This window comes from Xiphophorus couchianus, chromosome 3, assembly GCF_001444195.1.
Source record: "Xiphophorus couchianus chromosome 3, X_couchianus-1.0, whole genome shotgun sequence".
NCBI lineage: Eukaryota > Metazoa > Chordata > Actinopteri > Cyprinodontiformes > Poeciliidae > Xiphophorus > Xiphophorus couchianus.
In genome coordinates, this window is record NC_040230.1 from 2753141 (window position 1) to 2780578 (window position 27438).

Genomic DNA, 27438 nt, shown 5'->3' on the forward strand with positions numbered 1-27438 from the left:
CTTTGCAAAAGTAAAATGCTTGTTTTTCTTTTCTGTTTCAAGAAGTATTGATCAATCATTTTAACTTTAATGCTGAGTAGTAAATACTCTTTAATGCTGAAAATAAAAGCACCACCTACCAGCTAAGAACTGTAAAAATGTTAGTGTCAAGGTTATGCTTGACACTAAACAGACACAGTGCACCATTAGGCACAAAGTGAAACTGATTTAGGTCTTACATATGGGTTTGGCTAACATGTGTATTAAGCTGTATATTAAACATGTAGATGTAAATTTGGTTTTTTACTCAATGGGCAACTCAATGTTCCCCGAGCGCTTCAGCTGTTCCTGGTTTATTACCCGTTGGGTTGAGTGTGTGTGGTTTTCCAGTTTATCCATGGGTTAAATGCCGAGGTCACAGTTCTTTGCATAAACCACGCTTGGGGAAAATCTACTTATTATGTATCACATGATTCAACTGAGGCAGAAATGATGCCCTCCCATGAATCAGATTTACTCATCAAATCAGTTTATGCTCCTGATGTTTGGGAGAGATGAACAGATTTAGGGTTTAGCAGGAGAATTGTGCTCATGCTGCCAGAGTTTTCTCTAAACAGCTTAACTTTAAAAATTAGAAAACGATCACAGAATAATTCAGAAAGACAGAAGACACAAAATGGTTGTTCAGAGCTTTGCTGTTGTCAGGATGATCTGGCATCAAAAACAACAAGACTTGGATTTTCCACCTCTGTTCTTTTAGATTTATTTGCTCTTCTTCTACTGTTTCATTAGTCATTTCCAATGATTCTGAAATATTTAGGCTGTGTTCACACAGCAAGCAAATGTGACCCAAATCTGCGTTTTTTGTTTTTTTTGCCTATGTCTGACTTTTTTAAGGCACTCTGGATGACCCAATACTTCTGTGAATGCGGGTTGCTTTGGGGATTTAGCCGTTCACTCAAAAGTCTAATTAGTAATACAAAAGACCACGCAAAACATAAATAAAATATTCAGATTTCAACAAAAAATTTGGAAGACCTGCTTTGTGAACATAGCCTACATTTTTCCATCTTCTCATACCTGCTTCATGTTATCAAACAACATCAAATGTGTTAGACAAATAGTGAAGGTTTCTGGTTATCAGAACTAAAAAGGAGAAACTTCTCAAAAATTTTCCTCACCTTTTTTACTTTATTTTGAAATTTTGAAAATATGAATAATTCCTTCATATATTTAGGAATTATTTTTTACTCTTGCTGATTAAATTTATTGTTTTTCTTATTACTGAATGTTTCCTCTTTACATAAAGAAAGTTATTGTTCATCAAGACTAATACATGTTTTTAATCTTAGGTAAGTAGGTAAAAAGTAAGTTTTGTTTGCAATGTCTAAAATATGAATAAAATTTGTATAATCCTGAATATGATTTGAAAGAAAGAAAAAAAGTCATTTTATACTATTATGTTCAGACTAAAAATGATTGATTTCCCCTCAGTAGTGCTAACAGATATTTCCTATGGTTTTTATTTTTATGGCTATAAAAATTAAGTAAAGAAACAAGTTTTAGCTGATCTGAGCAAAGAGTTTTGAAAAAAATTTTTTCAGTTATGATTTGGAAAATGAAAGATATGGCTGGGTCGACTCACCGATAGCATCCTTGAGGTACTTATGTCCGATCAGTTTGAGGTACTCTTCTATGGCTTTGGTGGCCAGAGTGTTCTCTCTGAATATAAGGTGTTCTCGGTCGATAAATCTGTCTACCTCACACATGGCCATGTCAGACAGGAAGTCCTGCAGACACAAGAGGACTGCAGTCAACCGTTGCTCCTCAATCTGATTCTGAGCTTTCTGCAAACAGCGGTGGCCCTTACCTTCGCCTTCCCCGTGCTTTGCAGGATATGCACCAAAGCACAGGCCACTTCCTCTTTACTCTTCACGCTCAGCACGGGCTCCAGCACGGCACACAGGGTGCGGTAGTTGTTGGTGACGTACTCGGCGAACTCTTTGTACAGCTCCATGGGCAGGATGTTCATGGTTTGGAAGCGGGATTTGAGGCGAAGCGACGCGTTGATAATTTTCCCTCCTCCGACGCCGGCTCCCTTTGTGAGAACGCTGGGCTGGATGACTGGGTACCATTGCTCCACAAACTGCCGCCCGGTGATGCTCGAGATGGGGATGCTGACCAATCCTAAGTATGTGCTCTTTTCCTTCAAGATACACAGAAAAGATACTCATAAGCATGTAAACTGTATTTGTAGAGATGAAGGGAAAAAATAAACACCAAACTGGAAAAGAATTATGATTGTAACTTATGGTTATAACTACAAAATCTTAGCATCAAACTAAATATTAAACATTGGAAGTAAATACATAATATTTAGTTTCCAAATAAATATTCATACTGAAGCTAAATATTTAGCAACAAATTGGTTAAATCAGTTTGCTGATTTAAACTAAATATTTAGTTTGAAGCCAAATATTTATTTTGCAAGGCAATTATTTAGTTTAGCTTGCTGTCTACATATTTAATCACCAAATATGGGTGCCATAATTGCTGACTGATAAATATTTGAAGATAAATATCTAGTTTCAAAATATTTTCAAGACAAATATTTAGCTGGCAAATCAAATATTTAGTTCAGAAATGGAAGATTTGATAAGCAGGCTTAGCTTCAGACTAAATATTTAGTTTGGAACAAATTATTTGCATTGAAGCTAAATATTTAGTTAGCATTTTAGTTTAACTGAACATTTGCTTTGAATTTAAATATTTAGCTTGCTAACTTTATTTAGAGCTTGCAAACTAAATATTTAGTTTGGAGAACAATATTTAGTGTAAAGTTAAACATCTAACTAAATATTTAATGTGTATTTAAATTATTATTAACTTTATTAAAGAGACATAAATCCATTATAATTTTTTTTTGTAAAATTAGTAAAAATATTTAGTTTGCAAACTAAATTCTCCTCCACCCTGCTAGGATCGGCCGGTCACCTTCCGTCTCTTCTTGTCCGTCTCTTTGTACAGATGAAGGCGAAGGTTGCGGACGGCCGGCAGGTTGTTGAACTCAAAGTGCTCTCCCCAGAAGACGGTGTCGGTGCGGGGCTTGCTGGTGGTGCGGGCGTACAGCATGTCGTCCAGGCACAGCTCGCAGTAGTAGCGCTTCTTAGCCGGGAGCTCGCGGGCTTCAATTATCCACAGTTTCAGCACATTGTCCACCCTCCGGCTATTGTCCTGCATGAAGATGAAACCAGCTCAAACGCAGTTTACATCACTTAATAATAGGCTTTAAAAAAAATCTTTGCAGTTCTGTCAATACAATGTCAGGAGAAAGATACAAAAATGCAACAAAATACGTCAAGGACAGAGAAGAGGAGACGGAGAGGGTGAATAATGGGCAGCAGCAGGTCATCCTGCAGAGGAGAGACATGACTGATTTGTCTTGAAGTTGAAAAGCAGCTTTAAATTCATCACACAAAGGCATTAAACTGCATGATAGACACACAAAAGACAAATGACGAAAAATAAAAAAATAAAATCCTGCATTTCATCTGTGCAACAAAGACACAAACAATGGTAATTATGCTTCCGTGGTGAGTTCTTATCATGATCACAAAGCGTGTTTTATATTTGACAACTCCTGCTGCAGGAGAGAGGGGCCTGCTGGTTGCTGAATCACTGTCGTTAGCCTCATCCTATTCAGCATCTCATTTTAAACCCGACACATGCCACAATCTTCACAACCACCGGGTTTTGTCCTCTTTTATCTCTGGTGTCAAACGAGAGGCATCATTATTTCCAAACCCGTGACTTTGAATGTTTTTGGGCATCTGGTGTCTCAGTTTGCCAGAACAGAGAAACCAGTATGGGAGCGGGTTCTCAGCCTTGAAATCGTCGCATAGCTTCCATCTTTCTTTTATATCTCAGATTTGACTACTAAAACATGGCTGCTTAAAAGAAAAAAAAGACTTCCAAAGTGAATCAAAGTCAGGTACGCTAAAAAGAATAATGGCAATCCTTCGCTCTGCTGGTACGTCTGGTCTGAGATACACGACTCCTAATGTTCAGGCGTAGGAGGGGAGAGATTTATCTGGGAAAACATCCGTTAGGGATCCTCAGAGTGCCGTGACTCAGCCAGGCCCCCTGCGGCCCGAGCATCTGGACGGAGAACATCCAGCTCGCGTGATGTTTCATCTCAGACAGCTTTAATTTGTCTCCAGTCCCTGGACGCTATCGAAGCCGCATGTCTCACGTGTGTGCTCACTTTTAACAACCGACAGGAGGAAGCACAGGGCGATTTTGCACAACTATCAGATCCGCAGGGAAATTATTGCTATTACTTGGTGCTGAGAATAGTTCAATTAAAGATGTGAGGATGAAAATATGATCTCACTGCACGGGGAGCACTTCACGTCAGAGCTGCAAAAATATGCAGTTTGTGTTCAGAACAATGATTGAGTATTTTGCTTTGATTTCATGTCAGTTTGATCCAGTTTAGCAGCTGTTGAAGTGCACACTTTGAAGATTTTAGGATTAGAACTGACGCCTCCTGATTAAGTGGGATAAAGTAAGAATCACAATTGTTCTTCAGAGTCTGAAGTCGCATTAGAGTATTTAAATTACTGTAACAAGGTCAAACTGAAAGGAAATATCAGGATCCCTTATTCTCAGAAAACAAAAAGACTCACTAATATCGTTTAATCCACCAAATCAGCTTGCATCAAACTAATTTATTTCTTCAGCAGAAAACACTATTTTTTTTCACTATTTTTGAATATTCTACAGAATTAAAAAAAAGTTTTACACCACTCTAATTCCATGTAAAAAAACATTTTGTTTCAAAGGCTTTGTTGTAATCTCTTCAAAGTGGTCATGATCCAGTTTTTCTTCTTTTCAGGTTTTCTTTGGACTTTGGCTGATTTCTCCCTCACCACATGCAGACAAACAACTGAAAAAAGTCCTGCCATAAGATGCATAACCCTGCTGTCAGTTTTCAGCCAAGATTTCTCTGGAGGTCACCTTGCTGGAGCTAAAATATTGTTTCCTCTCTGTTAGACTGTGTTATCTTTGAGGTTTTTCACAAATTCAATGCAAGAAATTGAAACAACTTGACTTTTGTGACAGACTGCTGGCAAAAAGATGCCTAAAGATTCACATGAACAGATGATGTGTTTAGTTTAAGAAATAATCAATTAATAATTGATTCAGATTAATCAGTTTCTTTCATAAAATGTTAAAAGATTAGATATTTGACTCTGGAGCAGCAGGTGGTTTTATGTTCGTAAATCCTGCTGAGATTCAGAATTAAATTTGCCCCAGCTGGTCCAGCCCAACCACACCTGGTAATAAAAATCCATCCTGAAGAATCAGATCACAGCAACCAGCTCCATATAAAGAGAAACACAGAGCAGCATGTCAGCTGAGCAACAATCGGGACACAACAGGTCTGCTGATGTTTCTGTAACTCAGCTGAGATTCATCTGAGTCACATTTTTAACAAAGCTCAGAATCAAAGCACAAAAATCACATCTTTAAGAAGCACAAAAAACCTCCAAAAACAAACAACGAACAGCTAATAGTGCACTTCTTGGCTGCATGATGCATAAAACACATACAATTCAATTTAAAATATTACAATGAAAATAAACTATACTACAGAGGAAATCACTCATTCATTCTCTGCCCTGTCATCCTCAGATCAGTAAAATCCTGATTTATGAGAGAAATGCATTTTTCCTTTCTATTGGACTCCAACAAAATGTTTTCCACTATTTTTAGCAGAGAAAAATCCTGTCATCGGAGTTCTGCAAATGGCTGTTTAACCATTTTATGTGAGTGCATCCAGTCTTCATGATAACCACCTCCTCTAATTACCTGTGGATAGTGCCACTTTCTATTTAATAATTGTTTTGTGTTTTGTCAAAGATGTGTCACAGCGGCAGGATGTCCAAAGTCACAACTTCATCAATTGCACGTGTTGTGGAAAAAACTATTTTACCAAACACTGTCAGGTGAAATCACTCAATCTGGTTTATTCATATATTGTGCACAATACAGAGAGCTTGTAGGACAATCAATAATGAAGAAGGCCAAGTGAAAAGCTCTGCCAGGCAGAGACAACACTTGAGTTTTACACCAAGGATAAGGGATTCAAAACAAGGGACGACAAAGTCTGGTTCTGATGCAGCTGTAGAAAACAACTTCCAACCTTGTACATGTAACCCAAATAGTTCTTTTGGTGAGAGTTCACAAGCATTTAATATAACATGATCAGCAGATGTTAACTTCCACCACACACAGCATTAAGTTCATTTGGCTTTGCTGCGGAATCAGTCAAAAACAAAAACACAGCAGGTGTAATTTCTGTTTCTGCTAAATAAACAGATAGTTTAACTTAATAGTGGAACAGTTGGCAGCACTGATGGCTTGTAGGAAAAAGGTTGTGGGGTTTTTTCACATGGAGTTTGCATGTTCTCAATATTTAGCATGATTTCTCTCCAGATACTTCATCTTCTTACCACAATCCAAATGGATGCTAAATAATGCAACCTGTAATACAAAACTCACTGAACGTCAGCAGGAAATGTGGCAGTGTAGCTGCTTTCTGCTGGTCAGTGCTAAGCCATGCTAACCTCTGCTGCTGAAATTTTGTATTCAAGTGTGAGCTTTACATTTCCACTCAATCAGCTTGATCTAAGCAAACTGCATCCTCTGCATTTAATTATGCAGCTATTACTCAAAAATAAGACATCCGTAAGCTTCCAGACATAACAACCTACGCCTTCATGGATCATAACCAGTAAGAGTAGCACTACTTCCACTTCCTTTTACGCAAGTAAAAGTAAAATGTAGCTATCCAGGAAATGACTAAAGTAAGAGTAAACATGTATTTGATAAAAGGCTATTCAGCTACTGTAACTAATGAAAACATCTATCATTTAAGATTTTAAAATTACATCACCAGATGGACCACAATATAAAGTTATGTGGACATTTTGTTATTCTAAGGACCAAAATAAATAAAATAATTATAAAACAACTAAATCAGGCAAATAAAGAAAAAAAAATAAAATACATTTTCTTTCAAAGAAAACTTGAATAAAAACTCCAGGTGTATGTCTGTGTCTGGTAATTATTTTCCTTAAAACAAGATGTTCTTCATTCAGTGAAGTTACTCACAGTAGGTAGAGTATCCAGTAATTTTACTATTAAGTAACAGTAAAATTACTTTGTAAGAAAATTACTCCAGTAAAAGTAATAAGCACAACTTAGAAAAATACTCCAAAAGGTTTTTAGTTTTTGGAGTAAAAACTAAAAAAAAAAAAAAAACCCAAGACAAAACAAAATGTGCTGTGAGTAAACATGGCAAATTCGGCAGGACAAAAAAGCAACCAAAGTCCAAAGAATATTTTTTACAGACCTCTGAGCAATTTTGTAGAACTACTGATTAGGGCCATTAAAAAAATATTTAAGTCCAGCTAGAAGGAGATTATGAAGAAAATAGAGACTCAAAACTTGAACATTTCAGTTCATTACATGTTTCAAATCTCCAAGAGCAATCATATATCTATTTGGGAAATATAAAATACTACAAAAAAGAACATAATAATAGTTGAGCTTTTGGATGATGCAAACAACGTCCGAGTTTTCAACATTAGTCTGTCATTTCCTCGTTGAGCACTAGGCTGGTCTGCTGGATCAACATTCCTCTGTCACTTGTGTTGAACAAAAGCTTTGCGCTGCAAAAACACAAAACTTCCCAAGTATTTTTGTGCTCTAGTTTTCAGTGCAAATATCTTAGTATACTTGAAATAAGACAAAACTAACTAACAGGTAACTTTTCAGCAAGATAGAAGAGCTTGTTTAGGGGCAATAATTCCTTGATATTGATTAAAAAGTAGTAATTAGATTATTTCACAACAAGACAGTTTCCCCAGTGAAATAATCAGCTGACTTAAGTTCCCAAATCTTGCTGAAAAGTTACTTGTAAGTTAGTTTTGTCTTATTGCAAGTGTACTGAGATATTTGCTAGATCAAAATTACAAATTACTGGTTAATATGTTTCCAGTGCTGTGCAATCAATTTTTTAAGTGTTCAAGAAGCTTAAATGCCACACACCCAGGTGAAGATCCCAATCTGGGAAGCTTTCGACTGCGCCGGTTCATTCATGAGGCCCACAGAGCCGTGAGAAACTCCTGGAATCAGTCATGTTGGCTTGTTTTCGCTCCTCTCCTCTCAGCTGCTGGGTATCAGCGAGCATCAGCTTTCACAGACATGGTGAGCTGGTGCACATCGACCTGCTGCGCACAATTTACCCAAATCACATTACCAGATTAGTGGTTTTTCAAAAACAGCAACCGGGACCCTCCGCCCTGAAACATTACCCCCGTGAGGCTTTAACACTTCGCTTGCAGACGCCACTAAATTGCTCGACACAGACACACACAGACATGGGGATGAAGTTCACACAGAGAAATGAAGCGGTGCGCTCTTATTGGAAAACAAACAACAACAGGAGACGGGGAGGAGAGAGAGAGACACACAGACACAGGGATCATCCGCATCCCTTTCTCTCCCCTCACCTTGTTGGGCTTGACAGCTCTCTGCAGGTTCTCGATCCATTTGTCTCTCTCTGCGGCTGAGCGACACGCAAAGCACTTGGTTCCTGACGCCGTTGTCACCTGAGGTTATAGCCAATGGTACCACAGCCATCAGTCACTATGGAGACAGCAACTAAGGCGCCAAAACAATGTCTCAACCTCGATTTTGATCAGTTTCCACTAATAAAAAGTGATGGAGAACTTTACAAAACCAATGCAAATTCTATAACCTTGATCATCAGACTTTTATTTTGTTTTTGTCAGTTTCTGTTTCTCTGCACTAAAAGCGGGAGTGTGCCGTTGCTCGACCATCATGCAGCTCAGCTCTCACCTCAAAACAGTACTCCTGTCCCAGGATGCTGGAGTGGACGGGTTTGATGATGGCGTCCTCGTCCAGTGTGAGGTCCAGCGCCTCGGCAGCGCTGCTGGGAGACAGCAGGGACTCATGGGAGTGGGACTCTTTGAAGCTCTGCATCAAACGGGTCCTGGGAGACAGATAGTCAGTCAGATGTGAGAGCGGAGCGGGAAGAAGGGGAGGAGGTCATTTCATCACGGTTCGGCAATAGGAACCCTTCATGTCAGCATCTATATGTTAATTCTAACATTAAAAACGCATTTCATTCTTTTTATCTTACTGCTATTGAATCAAAAACCACGGAACCAGTTCATAGAAGGAAACCAGCTCATAATTTTCCAAATAATCCATTAGGACTGGAGGTAGCACATGCAGATATTTCTTTTAAACCAAATACAACATTTACATTTTTCTGCATTTCAAACTCGATGGGATATGAATGAGGCTGATAATGTAACAGCTCTTCAGATTCAAACATACTTTCATGTTATTTTACATTCATATTAAATTCAATTCAGTAACACTTATTAATATTAAAGTTGCAGAAGTTCTCTTTATCTAGAAAATAAAACATGTAAAAAATAAAATTTTAATTGACTATCAATGCAATATAGCATAGGATAAGTGCAGACGAAACTAGAATCATACTTAATTTAAACCCGCTTGAATAATTTATGTATTATAATCTTAAACTGCATTAAGAGATTGAGATAAAAAAACTATAAATAAGCCTAACACAATGAATTATTTGCCTTGAGATGACAAGATATAAATAAACTTAATTGACTTGAATTTCTTATTTAGTATCTACACCATCAGAGTTTGGTTTTTTTTGGAGAGAAATGTAAAAATAATTTAATAATATACAGGCTTTAACGAATTCCGAATCAGACTTTAAAATGCATTTTTTAAAGAAGAGTTCTTCAGCTGTATCCCATTTCTATTCTAACGTGATAATTTTTTTTAGCCCCGGTTTGGATAAAATCACATTAAAAGGTTTCCTGAAGTCAAAACTTTGACGTGCAAAGTGTGACGTTTCTCTCCAACCCTGGCAATGAAATGCAACATGGCTGCTTTGTGTTTCAAAAACAATAATAGCTGCAATCTTGAGGTTGCATTTATGATTAAACAGCTTGTAAAACAGCTTGTATAATCAACAGCTTGTATAATCAACTTTATCAGAAACACCTTAATAGTTGTTTTGAGTTTATCAGTCTCTCACATTTCTAAAGAAATTTGGTTTGCAAACATTTGTTTCTGCTTAGATCATTTGAGTTCCTTCCACCAGATTTCAATCAGGTTGGGTCTTTTTCAGCCTTTCTATTGTACATTTCCTGTTTGGGATTTCTGTCCTGTTCGGTCTCACATTTAAATTTAGAATATTTTGGTATTCAGAAGATTTCATGATCTTCTCAATGACTGCAGGAAGCTGAGATTCTGTGGCTATGCCACCATCCTAAATCATTATTTCTACCACCATGCCTGACAGCTGGCATCAGGTGTTCAAGCTGATATGCTGTTAGATCTTTTTAAACATTGTACTGTGAATTACGTCCAAACATCTCTACTTGAACCGTGGACATAATTCCAGAAATTTTGTAGTTCTTTCAGATGCAAGTTTGCAATCTGTAAGTTGTTTTGCCACATTCCTTTTAGAGAGAAGATGGAAACAGACTACACTTCTTCACTTTTTAGTCTTTACCGTTACAATTTTACATGCTAACTGAGCCGTGTGGAGTGTGGATGAAGCTTTTGGTTATTTTGTTGTTAATAAGCTGGGACATTCCTAAGAATCAATGAAAATGTTTTCCACATATGAATAATCATTCTTCTAGTGCAACCAAGAACTTCCAATAGTTTGAAAATGGCTCTACACACTATTAGGGTTTAGAGCAGCAAAACACCAAAGCTCCAGCTTTTATCGCAGTGCTCACACTAATGATGATCATTTTATTTAATTAGCTAAGCCTTGGTGTTGTTTTCCTTCTTAACTCCAATAAAGGATGGACTCATTTCTTTGAAAAACTAATGCATACCAGAAAAAATGTAAATCCTCTCTTCATAATTCAAAATAAAACATTGAATCATAATGAAAAAAGAACTCCAGAAGTTATGAAAATGAACTTTTGCCATAAATATTGTGTCACATGACTGTATAAGAACAACTTTTTACCACTCGTAGATTTGCTGCTTTGCTTGCACTGCTGCTTTAAGATAATGCATAGATTATCACCAAAATGGGATTTATGAAGTGAAAATCTGCTTTTCAAGCTCCACCAGGGAGCTGCAGGCTGTGCAGAAAGAAACAAGGTCCAGTGATTAACTTTACTAGCTAAATTCAAAGGAATATCCTGTAGAAAATATAATCTCATGCTGTTACTTTATGTTATGCCATAACTCTCTCGCAAATTTTTCTATTTTTCTTCTACAGTTTTTTATGCTCTAGAGAAAATATATATTGAAATGATTTCTAGGAAAGAAAATCAGTCCTCTGACATATTTATGCAAACATTTCGCAGTAACAGACACTCAAACCGCTCATTGTGCTCACCTTTACTATAGTGCACACATGCACACACAGAAGAAGCTGATAGTCATATATCCATTACGACAGATAAATGATGACACGATAAATCTAACCAGAGAGTGAGGAGCGCTGGTCAGGAGCAAGAAAACCCCCCAGGAGAAGAAATAAAAAACAAGGATGGAGATGAAGAAAACCTAAATCCTCGGCTCTGCGCTCACTTTTCCCACGATTGCCTGTGCCTAAACCCAATCATAACGTTCATCACTGGAGCACTGATCGCACAGGGAACCGGGGAGAGAGAGAGGCTCATGGAGAGAGGGAGAGATAAAAATAGACCTAAAAGAATGAGTCAGATTGAAGGGAGGACAGAGAGAGCAGAGAAAGACTGGAGGAAGTCATGACAAAATGTGAGAGAATGAGGGGGATGGGGGTAAAGACGACCTCTCGGTGGAAATTAAGATCATTATGTAAACACTGGACTCTTCAGAGAGGAAGATATGAGAGTATGAAGAGTCTGAAAGGAAGAAGAGTGAAGAGGAGGATGCGTGCAGACTAGGGAGCATGAAGGGATTGGAGAAACAGCAGGAGAGCTGGAGGAAAAACGGAGGACTGAGCCAGCTCTCAGCAGAGACACTTCAAAACAGAGACAGCTGGAATATGTCTTCAAATACCTGCAACACATCAGATCAGGTGGAGCAAAACTCAGTAAGCAAGAAGACAACACAACATGATTACCACAACGAATACCGACTCAGACATTCTGCAACTTTAGTTTCATGAATTAAGGACATGTAACTTTTGAGTGTCTGAAGTGTTGGCCAAATGCAAAACAAAATTTGCTGATGTGGATAAGATTAAGGGATAATATTGGCTTCACATGCAAGGATCGGCCGATCATCGATCTCCCAAAATTATGGAAATCAATCCTGAAAATCGGCTGGGACGATAAATTGGTGTACCCTTAACAAATACTGCTGTGAAGTGTAGAGGAAAGTACATAGATTTAATCAATTCATACACAGTGTTTGGGTCCTGCAAGTTGTCAATTAATTAAAATATATTTGACCAGCGCTCCTCACTCTCTGGTTAGATTTATCGTGTCATTTAAAATATATTCAGAAAATAGGTGAATTGGAGCCAAGCAAACAGTTTCCTACAGTCTTCATCAACACCGACAGGGTGTCAACATTTCGAATTAAATTGGCCTAATATGCAAGACTTTGCTGCTGGGAATATTGCTGCTGAAAGAAGAGTATCAAAAAGATAATTTCAGAAAAAAAGAGGGTCAAAGTTCTGAACTTTCTAAATATTAACGCCTCTGAGAATCGCTGGTCAGACCTCAAAAAACAAAATGAGAAAAAAACAACAACAAAAAAAACTTCAAAAACATCTTTAAAAAATATTACCAAAAGTAGTCCAGAAGTTGTGAAATTGTGACAAGAAGCTCATTTTACCAAGAATTTGGTCGTTTTGTCCCCTCAGTGGCCTTCTGGGGGGAATAAATCAAGCTGAAAAGTGTCTTGGCAGATCCTTGTTTCACAGCTGGAGCTTTCAGTTGAGTTCACTTCTGGCCTCAAGTTTGACTCCAAATGTAAAATTCTCATCTGGCGTTCGATTGAATCATATAGCAACTTACAGACTTTGAGCTTTTATTTATTTATTTTTATCTGGCTGCTTCTCATCTGAATGTGGGTGGTTTACGGTAGAAAAAAAAAACTAAAATCAAATAATAACCCCCCCATTTCTCTGTAGTCATTGAGAGGCATCTAGTCCAGCAGAATTAAATTCATGTTCCCTGAGCTGCTGAGGAATCTTTGCTCTGCTGTACGTCTGTCCAGGATCCAGAGGAGGTGTAATTAAGCAAATCTCCCACTAACTCATTTCCTTCTGTACAGCAAGGATTATGGCTGACTGCTGGTTACCATGGTGAGAGAGCTCCTTCATCGCGCTGACTGAGAAACAGTGATGATTTCAGCTGAAAGTGATACTGAAGTGAGAGTGGAAAGTGAATTTATTTTCTCATTGAACATGCAACCAGACTCATCTGCTCTCTCATACCAGAAAATGACATGTTAGTGATTATTGGCTCATTCAAACCTGATTCTTATATATATATTTAGTGAATAAAGGAAAACAGCTTTAAATATTACAGTGAATGCATCCAGAAAGGACTCAGGACGGGCTTATACAAACTGCGGCCCAGGGGCCATTTGCAGCTCTCGTACTAATTTTGTGCAGCTCCTGACTTCAAATAAGAATGGTGGAAAAGCACAGGCAGTCCATGCAGATGGACTTTTTTTTAACTTTTAATCTGTCCAGCAACAGTTACTCAAAGCCAGTTTTTTTACACAAACTTGGCTTAATACAGTAAAAAAAAGTTCCAGCTGGATCCTGTTCTTATAGCTGAAAATAGATAATTTTCTTTCTCAGTTGAGCACAGAAGATTTTACAAACTGGGAAGTAATGTTTGTCTCAAACAAAGGCAAACATGCAAAACTTTTTTAAAGTTTTGAATTGACAATAATGTACACTTCTTTCTCCTTTAAAAAAGACAAAAGCACTACTTTGGTTTAGTAAATATTCCATTCATAATTTGTCAAGCAGGTATAAAAATTCACAATGTAAGTTTTGTTAATTTAAATATTTTCTATTTATTTTCTCTTTTTTACCTCCAAATATTTTTGGCAGGACTTTTTTCAACCAAACGACAAAACATTTGGACACGACTGATTTAGGAGTATTTCAACTTCAATCACTCCAACCACTTTAGTAGACAAGTTCTATAATTTTTTTTATTTCATTTTAATTTAATTATGCTTTGTGCTTTAAACAAAGAATAAAGAACAGAAGAGCTGTGTGTTGACAAAACTAAGTACACCCTTGCAACTTTTAAACTATTTGGGGAGAGAGGAACCAAATGCACTTGATTAACGCATCATCAATGTGAACAGCTCTATCAAAATGGAGTTACGGTGGTTTGATGCTCTGAAACATACAGGTGTCTGTTAACTTGAAACAAAGGTGGAAAGACAACAGCAATATGTCAGAGAAGGAACTATTGCTGCCTGTCAATCTGGGAGGGGGTTATAAACTCATTACCAAACAATCTGAAGTTAATCATTCTACTGGGAAAGATTATTCACAACTGGAAAACATTTAAGACAGTTCCCAATCCTTCCAGGAGTGGAGTCCCAACAAATTCCCCCACAGTCAGAGCTTGCAATGTTTAGAAACATGGTAAAAACCTAATGACTCCATCTGAGACTCTACAGGCCTCAGCCAGCATGTCAAATGTTAAAGAAATAAAGTATGTTAGCAAAAATGTTCAGCAAAAAAGAAGGAAAGGGAAATGCAAATTAGGCATGTTTCCATCTACTGGTTGGTAGTGAATCAATATTACTACTCAAAGCACAATTTCATCAGATTTTGATGCCACATAGGGCTGTAATAAACAGCATGCAGAGGTTGCAATAAATCTCAAAAAAATGGAAAGAAACTAGAGGATTAGGCTAGTGTTGAGTCTCTGGTAAGGCACAGACCCACCAGTGAATGGGAAAATTTGAAACGTCAGAATTTGTCCGAATGTCTTTCCATCGACCCTTCAGCGCATTAACTCTTTTTCAGAAACGCCACCTCAAGCAAAAATAAAAACCTTTTACTAAATTAAAGAAGTTATCTCAAATTTGACCATTTCCATCAACCTTTCCTAGTGCAATGTTTGATAGAAACACGACTAGTTAACTTCTCTGCATACCAAAGCAGAGAAGTTTCCCATCTACAGCTGCTTCCTGGCCCAAACTGAACCATGAACAGGGTTAAAACACATTCCAGCAAATGTGTTGAACAGGATGGCTGAAAAATGGCACAGTCAAAGTCCACATCCAGTCTGATTGAAATGCTGTGGTAGGACATTAGGAGTTGGCCAATATTCTGCCACAATTATGCTGAAAAAGATTCCTGGGGTGTGCTTAGTTTTTCACACAGCTTCCATTTTGGCTTCATCTTTGTTTAACGCCGAAAAACTCTGGAATTGTTTGTTAATTTTAGAACCTGGTAATAAAAGTCTTGAAAAAAGGGATCTAGTTTCTTACTTCTCTGACTGATTAGTTTTGCAGTCTGAATGCAAACTCATCTCAGGACCAAACCTATTGACCTGTTGTGACACCAAGCAAGAAACAAAAGTTTTGCCCAAATGTTGTTTATCAGAAACAAATGTTACTATTTTAAGCATCTTCAAAAGACTGAAGCAGGTAAAAACAAAATGTCATGCACAGGTATGACTGTGTACAGCAGTGGTCAAACACATCCAGAACATCCACACACCTGAACCTGCATCTCTCTCACTCTCTCACTGACCTGTCTTGGTCGGCACTGCGGAAGCGGGGGAGGATCATTTGGCGGAAACTGCTCGTTCGGTCCAGTTTCGGCTGACTCTTAGCCCTCTTGATGGAGCCCTTCAACCTCTTACTGAGGAAACTCTGGAGTGTGGCGGAGGAGGAGGATGATGATGATGATGCGACAGGGACAAACAGATGGAGAGGGAGAGGGAGGACGAGCGAGGTGGCGCGAACATGTCGGAACAGATGAGTGATGTAGAGGTGAGGAACGGGACGCAGTGGTCAGGTGGGGTTTGGTTTAAACGTCAGATGAGCGCAAGGTCAAAGTGGTGTGTGTCAGACGTTATGCACAATCAAATGCAGACAAATGAAAAAATGGGACACATGAGGAGGGAAAGCACACAGTAAGTTTATTAATAAAAGAAATCACACTGCTGCACTGTCCAGTTGGTAAAAAAAAGACCTGCAATGCCATCAGAGATCCTGTAGTGGGCAGCAGTGGACCATGAAAATATCTGTTAGGACAGTTTGTCCTGCATGGGCTTTCTTACTGGTTAAACCACATGTAAGGAAAACAAACTACAACATATTTTCTTGAAAGCAGACCTACATTCAATTGGAACTGTGGCAAAACTTGAAAAGTCACAAATGCTCTCTGTCCAATCTGACTGAGCAAAGAGCAAAGAAATTCAGTCTCTAAACGTGTAAATCTCATGGAGTTAAGCACCAAAACATTTGAAACTGTGATTACAGTAACATAGTAATGACTCAGAAAGGCTCAGTACAAATAAATGTGTTCTTTTGTAAAAAAAAAAATCCTTCTGCTTCATAAAATACCAATAAAAAAACAATGAAGATTGTAGTTGTAATGTGACAGAATGTAAAAAACATCCAAGCAGATTTAACACTTTCGCAAGCCACTAAAGTGTTATGCAAACTTCTAATCTCACATATGTCTTCAGTTTATTTTTAGAAAAGTCCCATTTTATTGCACAATCAAGATTAGGCGCAGTACCATCACATTCATATTTCACTGATACAACGGATGGAAATATCATAACTGTTTTAATGCACCGTCTAAATGTTTCCTATCATTGCCTTCTAATTTATATTCTGTCACACTTTCCAACTATTATGAGCTCTTTGTTGCTTAGAGGCCCTTCAGTGACTTCACTGATGTTACTTAAGTTAAATAGAAGAATATTTTCATCCACTTGAGGTGCAACAGGGGTTCTCAAAATATTCTCTGTCTTCATGCACAAGGAGTGGAAATGCGAGACAGACCTTTTCTCCTAAAGTAGGTATAGACAATTATTTTTTCCCAGCAGGCTACATAATTAGTTTTGGGGGTCATATCATTGGCTAAATTCAATTTTGATACCAAACCACTAACTAAAAAGTAATGAAAATTCAAATGTCTCAAAGGTCTAGTCATTTTAATTAAAGTTCCAGTTTCTGAGATCAAAATCAAATCAATAAAACACTGGCTTTGCTATAAGAAAATTCAAGTTTTCAAATAACTTAAGAGTCCAGACCGAATTTTGGCAGGGAATCAGTCAACTCACATGAAGACAATAATTTACAAGATGTGCCTCAAAAAAACTGGAAAATTTGGGCAACTTGTGTCTGGTAAAGTGGGTGAAAACTGATTGATTGACAGATCTCCACCAAAAATGCTAAAACTTAATCAAAAATGTGCTTTTTCAAATTGTTAAAGCGAAACAACCTTTGTATTTTTTAAATTTCTTTCTGAAAAGGAATGAAACCTTGCAATAAAAACTAGTATTGACCCCGTTTATAACGGTTTGTTGGCTGGCGCACATTAACCTCGAGGAAAAGGTTGGAAAAGAGGAAAAGATATGCTGGTTGAAAACTGGACATTTTTTATCTTTAATTATTTAATAATGCATCAAACATATATTATGTTAATTTATCAAAGAACACTCCCTTATTTTTAATGCACAGAAAGATCATTTATATACCTATCACATAACAACATTATTCAGCGGGAGAATGACTGCGGGGAAATGACACCTTGTCATCTGGTGTGAGTCAAACGGCTTTGAAGCCTGTCTTAAGGATATGACTAAAGGCTTGGCTCCATCTGCTGGTTTCAACCTAATAGTCTGCATGACTAACTCCAATTTGATTTGCTCCTCCATCTGACAGGTTGAGTGTCTAAAGGTAGAAGAAAGAGGCTGAAAACCAAAACAAATCGCAGTAACAAGAGGAGAATCAAAGTTGCAGTAGTCGTTTCTATCAACGTTGGGTTTCTGATAGGTTTCCTGGACTAAAAATACCCTAAAAGTCCCTTCACTTATTAGGTCACATTTATGTCAGCTCTAACATATAATATTTCTAGTCATTTTATTTGCCTCTAAGTTGTGAGGCTTTTAGAATATTATACCCTTACTTTGTTAAGATGCATTAATCCTGCTGCTCTTCTCTAGTTTGACCTATTTTTACTGTTTTGTCCTCATTTCCCCTCATCGTCAGAGCAGGGATGTAATGTGGAAAAAAAGAGACAATAGCTGCATTACCAGCAAAAGTTCTTCTAAAGAAAGACCCCTTGGGTGGCAACACCACCGCTGACATGATTGGCCGCCCTAAACAGCAAAATTGATAATACAGGAACTTGTGGCTATTTTTAGTTAGATATACAGTAAATCCCCTCTACCCAGGGGTTGGGAGGAGGCAGTAATGGTTCCTCTGTGTGCAGCAGCACACTTTGGGGATTTACTTCTAGCATTTTATTTCAGTCTGTGAGCACCATAAGATTTAAAGTCATGGGAAATAGAAAGTGCACCTTCCTTCAGTGGTGTTTTATGTATAAGCACAAAACGAATGATCTGGTGTTTAGCAGGTTTAAAACTGTTTACGCCCAACCATGTGTGTGAAATGGAAAAGCAGAGAGTGAAAATTGTTGTGATTCATCCAGATGGAACTTTGTAAACCTACAGTAAATCTTGATGTGATACGTTTTTTTCCCTTCAGCTCTAAATCAGCCATATACTCGTTCAGACTTTTCTGAATTTTTTCAAATTGTCCAAACATTAATTGAGGCCTTTAAAGTCTGAGATGGACATTTTTAATTTCTTTGAACTGTGCATAATCTGACCTAGCTGTTTTAAAAGTTTTCCACTGAATAAGCTTTTACATAATAGTCATATTTCCATCCAATTATCATGCAAATTTTAAGCAAAAGTTTGAAATGTCGCAAAAAATAAAGAAAAAAAGTGAATTAGACATTTTTCCAGGTACTGTTTTGGAGCAAATCAACCAAGCTACGCAAAGCGTGACGTTAGGCTGTACTTTTCCACACAGCTTCTCCATTTTGTCTTCTTCTTTGTTAAATAAGCAGTGTGAAATTTGGGTCAAATAAAGCGGGTAATTTCCAAGTTAAACCACCAGAAAAAGGGTGCACTTTGTATTTACCACAGCAGTTCAGAACAAGGTGATAACCAAAGAGGGAGGATTCCTGGGCCATGTTCATCATCCTCCTGCTGCTCTTCAGGGCTAAATTACCCAATTCACAGAACCTAAAACATTTATATAACAAACACTCATCTACTGTAAACCAGTGTGAAATAATGACAAACACTGAACTCTGCAGCCAAATTGAGGCTCTGCATTTCATTTAATGGATTATCCAGCTTCAGTGAATTTCAAGTGCATGGAAAGCCTTTTCAGTTCTGCCACAATGAATGAGCAGCAAATAGACGCTTCTAATCGGAAACAAACAAGTTATCCTATTCTGAGATACAAACAGTGCGCGAAACAGCAGGATGGATAACAGAGACAGGACGTAAGCGACACGGAGGACTCGTAAAAACTTTAACCGCTCCTGTAAGCACCTTCATGTGTGATACCTGCTGCTATGAATAAAACACTAAACAGATTATTTCTGTCCACAGACACATCGCTTCCTGCTCCACCTTTCACTGAGTTTCCATCTCAATTTGAAAGCTAAATAAGAAGTCGTGTTTCAATACTTCCCTTCTTCGCTGACATTTAAAGAACCGCTCTATGTTGTGACTTTTATTACGACTCACATTTACATCAAATCAGCATTTAAAAGCCCGGCTGCTGTTCTGCGAACTGCAACACGATTTCCACAGAGTTCCAGGCATTCAACATTTCCCTACAAACCGGTTTCAGATAAAACTTTAATTACACACCCCTGATAAATTGGACTAAATTGTGTATTTGATTAAATTCCAATATGCTGTAGTATTATCTAACATCACATTTTTAATTTACTTTATTGATAATGTTTTAAAAAACAATCACAAAGACATTTTTTAATAAAACTGAAATTCCCTGGAAAAATTATTATTGGTTTATTAATATGGAGCATTCCTCCCACAGTCCAAAACCTTGACTGTCAGGTAAATTGGTCTCTCCAAATTCTCCCTAGGTGTGAGTGTGTGTTTCATAGTTGTGTGTCCTGTCTGTTTCTGTGTTGCCCTGCGACAGACTGGCGACCTGTCCAGGGTGACCCCGCCTCTCGCCCGGAACGTTAGCTGGAGAGGCACCAGTACTCCTCCCGACACCACCAGGGACAAGAGTGTACAGAAAATGGATGGATGGATAATATGGAGCAGAGAAGCAGAAATGGATGAGAGACAACTTTATGCTTATTATTTCTCGTTTTAAAACAGTTTTCTTCCTTGTCTTTGCTCTGATGTATTTTTGGCTCGTCACTCCACTGACTTATTTTTGTGAAGTTTTGAAATTATATCTCCCACCTGAAGAGCAATAACAAACATTTGTGGTGAAATTGTGACCCATTTCTGAAGCAGCGGTCAGGAGCGTTGCATTAAAACCAGTCAAGCTGCTTTCATTCATGTTCATTTCAGCGTTTATCATAAAATCTAAAGGTTTTAGTGCAGGAAAATGTTGTGTTTTGCAGTTTTAATTATTTAAAGTTTTAAATAAAAGTTTACAGCAAGAGCTGAACCATCTTTCTAACTCTGACAGATGGTGACCTATTTTTGTCTCAGACTTTGGAGTTCATCGCAGGTTGCTGACATTTTTTTCACCTGCTTTTTGAGAACTGATCCCAATTTTCTGAGGGGTTTGTATATTGTCCTGTGACAAAATGCTCCTTCAAGCTGTAAAGTCCCCAGACCGTCACCAAACTGCTCCTGGATGGATGACAGATGTTAAACTTAGGTAAAGGTTTAATCAACTCCTTATTCACAATAGTGTTGTTGGGCAGATTTGATAGAAATCAAACTTTCTCGTCTGCTTAAATGGCTTTAAAAATGTACTGGATGGAGGACTCAGACAGGAACTTCAGTCTGTTCATTGTGGTTTTGTTTCTCCATCCATTCATCCATTTTCTTACACCCTTGTCCCTAGTGGGGTCGGGAGGGGTGCGTTTCCAAATGTATATTTTTTCCAGGGCAATGTAACTGTTAAAATGCTAATTATTATAAAGTCTTTATGCAAAAATAACTTGCTGTAATAGTTCAATTTGATCTAAAAACACTTTATCAACCTAAAGGAAAATTAAATGCTGTAACTCTAAATGTTGTGTCTATGGGCAGGAAGGACCTCCTGTAGCAGTCTGTATTACAGCGACTCTAAAGAAGAAGCTCTGTTATTGTAACAGTCTCACAAGGAGGATGGTCAGTTTAAACCATGGTAATTTTTTATTTTATGAAGAATTCTTCTTTGCACAATATTCTCCACAAGTTCCAGAGTCCAGATCCAGCCTTCTTCATCACCCTGTTTAGATGTTTTTACTTTCTCGACAACAGATCAAAAGCATATTAATGTATTTGAAATGTAATCAATTACAAATTTATTGATGGAACTTGACTTAATGCTTTGTTTTGATTATTGATTCTATATTGCATTGTGTTTCTGTGTTTGTAATGATGTAAAGCACTTTGAAATGTCTTGCTGCTGAAATGTGCTATACAAATAAAATTTGATTGATTGATTGATAATGCAAATAAACTAATTTGCATTTGATTACTCTACAAAATAAAAATAAAACACATTTTTCCACTGCCCAGGTTTTAGGATTTGACTCTACAGTCTGATGTAACACTCATGATCTGTTGACACTTCTAGAGAAAAGTCCTGCTTGTTTCAAACTAAACATGGTTTGATGTTTTTCACACACTCATCCGAACTGCAAAGACTTTGTGACTCAGACTAAATATGTTTTAGTTGGTTTGAAGACATTTTCATCCAGGTTTGATATTGATAAATCAAATAAAAACTAAAGTCCTGTGTGACGTAGTTTGAGCCTAAAGCTCAAAATTCTCTCTAATGAGAGAAATGCAAAAACTGTGCAGCAAACAAATTAGAACTAGCAGATTTCTAATAACAGAGTCTCATATTATGCATATCCCACACATACCAACCATCACATTGGAAGCACTTTGCTTCTGTCTGGCAGTGAGACTTATGCCCTTTCATGCTTAATTTAATCAATGAGCAAAGTAAATACCTACAATTATATTTTGTCACCTTCCTGAAATAATGGCCACAGTCATTTTTTGCCAAAAGTGATTTTGGCAACAGCAACACAAAAAACACCACCTCTTTTTTTTTTGCCAAAAGATAATTTAGGCAAAAAAAAAAAAAAAAAAAATCACTTTTGGCAAAAAATGACTTAGGCCAATATTTCAGGAAGGTTCAATAATTCATTTCAACAACAGGGAAAGCATGAATTACTAAGACAAATTGCAACATAAACACATTTATTTGTCATAAAATCAGAAGGTAAAAAATGTTATTATGTTTCTCCCTTTCTTTTGTTATGGTTGAATTTGTCAAAGAAATAAAGTTTGTCTTCTGTGATTTCTGAAGTAAACAATGCTTGCTAAGTATTACAGTAGTGTCCAAGCCAGCAGTCTGGAACAAAACTTAAATTTGTCTTCTATTGCAGACGCACCATCACAGAGCAGATTATGTTTTAATCTGAATACAGATTAATATGAACACATTCATTCAGTAGAAACCCTGATGTTAACACATTGCAAAAACCCGTCTAGTGAACTATTTCTGTTGTTAAAACTTTGATGTTGGTGGGACAAAAGCACACAATTCCAGTTAAAAGTGAAGACACAATTAGAAAACTCTGCACTGTTTTGTTTGTGGCTGCCAAGATCCTCCCAGAAAGACCTGGATTCACCAGAAACTGGTTTTCCATGAAAAGAACAAGTAACGCATTCAAACAGCCAGAAAAGGCTACTAAAGAAAAGGCGTAAAACTCACTTGATATTTCTGCAGAAGCTTGGGACAAAAGAATAAAGTATTTAAAATAAATAATCTGGTCAGCTGAGCTCAACTTCCACTGTTTAAAGGAAAAGGATGGCAAACATCATCAAAAGTTGTTTTAATTCTGAATCAGAACAACTTTTTACAGGTAATTTACAATGTGCCTGCAATAGTTTAACCAACATTTATGCAGTTTGCTATTTTTCACATTTTATTTATTCAAACTTAATCTAAAAAAAAACAACAGCCTATTGTTTTAAAATAAGGGTGGCGCAAATAATGAATGTTAGCTACAGCATTTCTATCCACAGTGTGGGGCAAGTACAATTATCTAAATATAATTTTAAAATAAAATGTGAAAAAATAGCATCCTGGATAAATGTTGGTTTAAATATTTCATACACATGGTAAATTACTCTCAAAATATTTTCCCCAGTGTATAATAATACTTTTAAAAGAACTTTTTTTTTTTTTGCCTTAGCAATGAAAACAACCTGTATCTCAGTATCACATACCTCAACAGGGGGCAGCGGTTCAATAAACGTTCCTCCCGCCACTGGACTCGAACCAGCAGCCCTCCAGTCTCCTCCCCAGTACAAGAAGGGAGGGGAGGAGGAGGCAGCAGGCGAGTGAGGCAGGGTGAAGGATAAGGAGGGAGAGAGAGGCAGCGAGTGGGGCAACGGGGGTGTGGCAGACCCTTTCTTGGAGCCCTTTTTCTGCGGCTGCGCCGGTGGGCAAAAGGTGATGGAGGGGGAGACGGCCAGGGACAGAGGGAAGGGGTGAGGCGGGGTGCCGCTGACCCGTCTGCCACATGTTTGAGATGGGCCGAAAGCGGGAGGAGGGAGGAGGGAGAGCGAGAGGGACGGAGGCAGCGAGCGAGGCCGAGGATAGGGAGGGTTACTCACGGATTGTCGGAAGGGTTGAAGGGGGGCAGTGGGAGGGACCTCCATGCTGGGTTGCTTCCCAGTGGCTATGCTCTTCCTCCGGGCACGGTGATCTGCAAGAAGAAGCAGAGATCCACAGGTAAGACCACGTCTGGCGTAGACAGGACAGAGTGCTAAATATGCACCACAAACACGGCGGAAAACCAGAGGCAGTGTGAAAACAAACACCTACAGGAGCGCATGTCCGTCTGAAAATGAGCGTGAACAGTGCAAAGGTGAGGCGAACGGAGAAAAAACCATAAAAGGTCAAACTGCAGGGTGAACCACAAACTTCCACACATCTACATCCGTCTCACACTGACAGAGTAGGTGCTGGACTTGCAGAGTGATAGATTTCCTGTCTGAATGTCTGATAAGGTGAACGTTAACATTCTGTGCTTTGTGAGGCGGAAACGCAATATGCATGAATAAAATGGATCATGAAACAAACAAAGCACTCATCGACTTCCTCAGGTAGTCACAACATAATGCACTGTGCTGTCCGACAGCTGGGAGATAACAGGTGAATCTGTGGTTGGAGAACAAACACAGAAACCCACAGCCAACCAATGACCTTCTGTCCAAATCTTGGTGAATTTTTAATGGCTGCAACTTCATCACTGCACCAGCCTCTATCCTCAGTCCACAAGATACAGAGAAGGTCAATGAAAAGTCAGCGCTGAATATCAGTTTCCTGAAGGTAAGTGACTCTTATGACAACCAGTCAATGTGTCACAGCAAAGAATGACAAATAGCTCTACTGGTCTCAATGTCTAAGTGACAAGTTAAAACTCAACCTTCTGACGGTGTTTAGGTATTTTTTGTGCCATGGAAGCCAAACCCCCTGGTATTATATACGGTATGAAAGAAAACTGTAGGATAGAGGAATGCAATGGAAACCAAATTAAGATCAAAACAGAGGGATTTACTTTATGTGTTTGAACTGGAAGTGAGAGTACACACCCAATCTGCGCTGTGTCCAACCTTGCGTACCTCCAGATTTTTGTAACTTGACGCAGAATGTGCATGTCAGTTATTACAACTAAGAACCAGCAATCAGCCCGAACCTGGGAGTAGTGATGGACTCTGACCTGAACCTCCAGAGCCACAGAAAGGCAGTTACAAAGTCGGCCTTCTATCACCTGAAGAACATTTCCAGGATTAAAGGACTAATGTCTCAGCCAGATCTAGAGAAACTCATCCATGCGTTCATCTTCAGTCGTATTGATTATTGCAGCAGCGTCTTCACAGGTCTGTGCAACAAATCAATCAAACAGCTGCAGCTGATCCAGAATGCTGCTGCTCGCGTTCTCACTAAAACCAGGAAGATAGAGCACATAACACCAGTTTTAAAGTCCCTCCACTGGCTCCCTGTAGCTCAAAGAATAGACTTTAAAATACTGTTGTTAGTTTACAAATCACTGAATGGCTTAGCACCACAATACATTAAAGATCTGCTGTTGTTGTATCAACCTTCCAGATGTCTCAGGTTCTGGTTCTGGTTCTGCTCTGCATCCCCAGAACCAAACGAGGAGAAGCAGTTTTCAGCATCTATGCACCACAAATTTGGAACAAACTTCCAGAAAACTGTAAAACAGCTGAAACACTGACTTCTTTTAAATCTCGACTAAAAACCCACCTGTTTAGGATTGTATTTGAAATGTAATCAATTACAAATTTATTGATGGAACTTGACTTAATGCTGTGTTTTGATTATTGATTCTATATTGCATTGTGTTTCTGTGTTTGTAATGATGTAAAGCACTTTGAAATGCCTTGCTGCTGAAATGTGCTATACAAATCAAATTTGATTTGATTTGATGTCAAATGCAGCTATGTCCACCTGCATTTATATAATCCCTCTATGAAGACTCATTTTCAGAGAATACAGCACCAAAAGATACGTCACGTATAAAAATCACACCACTTGCTTGTCTTGGTCAACTCAAACCTCCAAAAACTTTGTAATGTCGCCAGTTAATAATGTAATAAAACATAATTACATCACATTATGTAATAATCAACACAAAACACAATAAAATCCTTGATTACATTTTGAAATACTATTTGCTGCATATGTAATAACATTATTACATTTAACTCAGATTATCACAAAATAACCATTAGCAAGTTTTTTTTAGAAATGATAATGTAATATCATTTAGTAATGCATTATTAGTAATGTGCTACTAATAATGTAGTGCATTATGTCATAAACCATCACAAATGTTTGTGCTCATCTTGATAGTTATACTTCTAATAAACTGCAAAAAATACAAAATCTTGTCAAGTACTCTTGTTCTACTTTCTAGTGAAAATACCTTTGTACACCTGAAATGAGAAACATGAATTTATAAGTAACTTTTCAGCAAGATTTAAAATCTTGTTTTAAGTCGACAAATACTTAATATTGATGAAAAAGTACTGATTCCACTGGCAGATAATTTTACTAATAACAAGACATATTTCCCATTTTATAAGTAAAAAGGACAAAAGAAACTGTTCCACCTCTGAGCAACGCAAGAAATACAACAGGGACAATGTTTGCATTCAGGGTTAATAAAACTTTAGTCTTAGATCCTTCATTCTCTGTATGCAAGCTCAAACTCCAGCCTCTTGTGAGTAAAAATAAGCCTCAAAATTGGGTTCTGGTATTCTAATATCTCATTTTTGGACATGCAAAGCCAAAGTGACTGTTAGTTTTTCACTGAAAGAAAACGGCATGGAAAGAGTTTCTGACATAAATAATAAATGACTAAGCTGACCGTCGACAATATTGGAGTCTCAAATTCACAGCTGTTATATTTTTACCTGACTGGAGTGTTTTGACTGTGCTGGAAAGTATCCACAAATTATATGTTTATCACCAGCACGGGTTTTCTGTTGAAGCATAAAAGGAAGTTAGTTGAACGGACCTTTTTTTTTAATCTGATTTCTACAATCTATGTGGGATCACAGAGTGAGGGGCGGGCTACACACTGGACAAGTCACCATTTTATTGCAAGAGAAAAACAGGACAAGCTGTCATGTAGTACCTGGAGAGAATCCGAGAACAAGGTCGGAGTTCAAACCCAGAACCTTCTTTCTGCAAGGCAGCACCACCACTACATTTCCATTACACACATTTTATAAATAAATATGAGGTTGTTACAATCATTTAAGATATGATTAGAGCACATTTGAGTTAGTTTCAGTGTTTTGATGCCTCAAAGTACATTCAGTGCAACTATGTAGATACATCTTTTTTTTCCCTTTCTCTTGATTCACTTTGAAGATTTTACTTTCCATTTTTGAAACTCAAACTTGCAGCATACATTTTCACAGCATGGACAACTTTATCTAGCATAATTTGAATGGAAGCAGACATCAGAAAATAGCATAGCAAAACATGGAATAAGTTAATATTCAGAGGTTTGATTTGCTTAAAGTTACGATTTAAGATCACTGACCTTTAAAAATCCTGACCTGCTGATTCTGA

General features: G+C 37.8%; 1 protein-coding gene across 12 annotated transcripts in view; it reads right to left on the reverse strand.

Moving 5' to 3' along the window:
- syngap1b (synaptic Ras GTPase activating protein 1b) overlaps positions 1-27438 on the reverse strand; it is a 180468-nt gene that overhangs the window by 32269 nt on the left and 120761 nt on the right. For 8 of the 12 annotated variants that reach the window (XR_003594217.1, XR_003594216.1, XM_028007713.1 and 5 more), the window contains exons 4-10: positions 23553-24034; positions 15818-15939; positions 8911-9064; positions 8562-8660; positions 2974-3213; positions 1850-2185; positions 1625-1769 (exon numbers count right to left, since the gene is read on the reverse strand). Coding sequence is in view for 10 of the 12 variants with exons in the window: in XM_028007713.1 (XP_027863514.1) it covers positions 1625-1769; positions 1850-2185; positions 2974-3213; positions 8562-8660; positions 8911-9064; positions 15818-15939; positions 23553-24034 (1578 nt within the window). In the remaining 2 variants the exon portion in view is untranslated. The remainder of the gene's footprint in view (positions 1-1624; positions 1770-1849; positions 2186-2973; positions 3214-8561; positions 8661-8910; positions 9065-15817; positions 15940-23552; positions 24035-27438) is intronic. The other 4 variants (XM_028007723.1, XM_028007749.1, XM_028007741.1 and 1 more) reach the window with 1 other exon arrangement.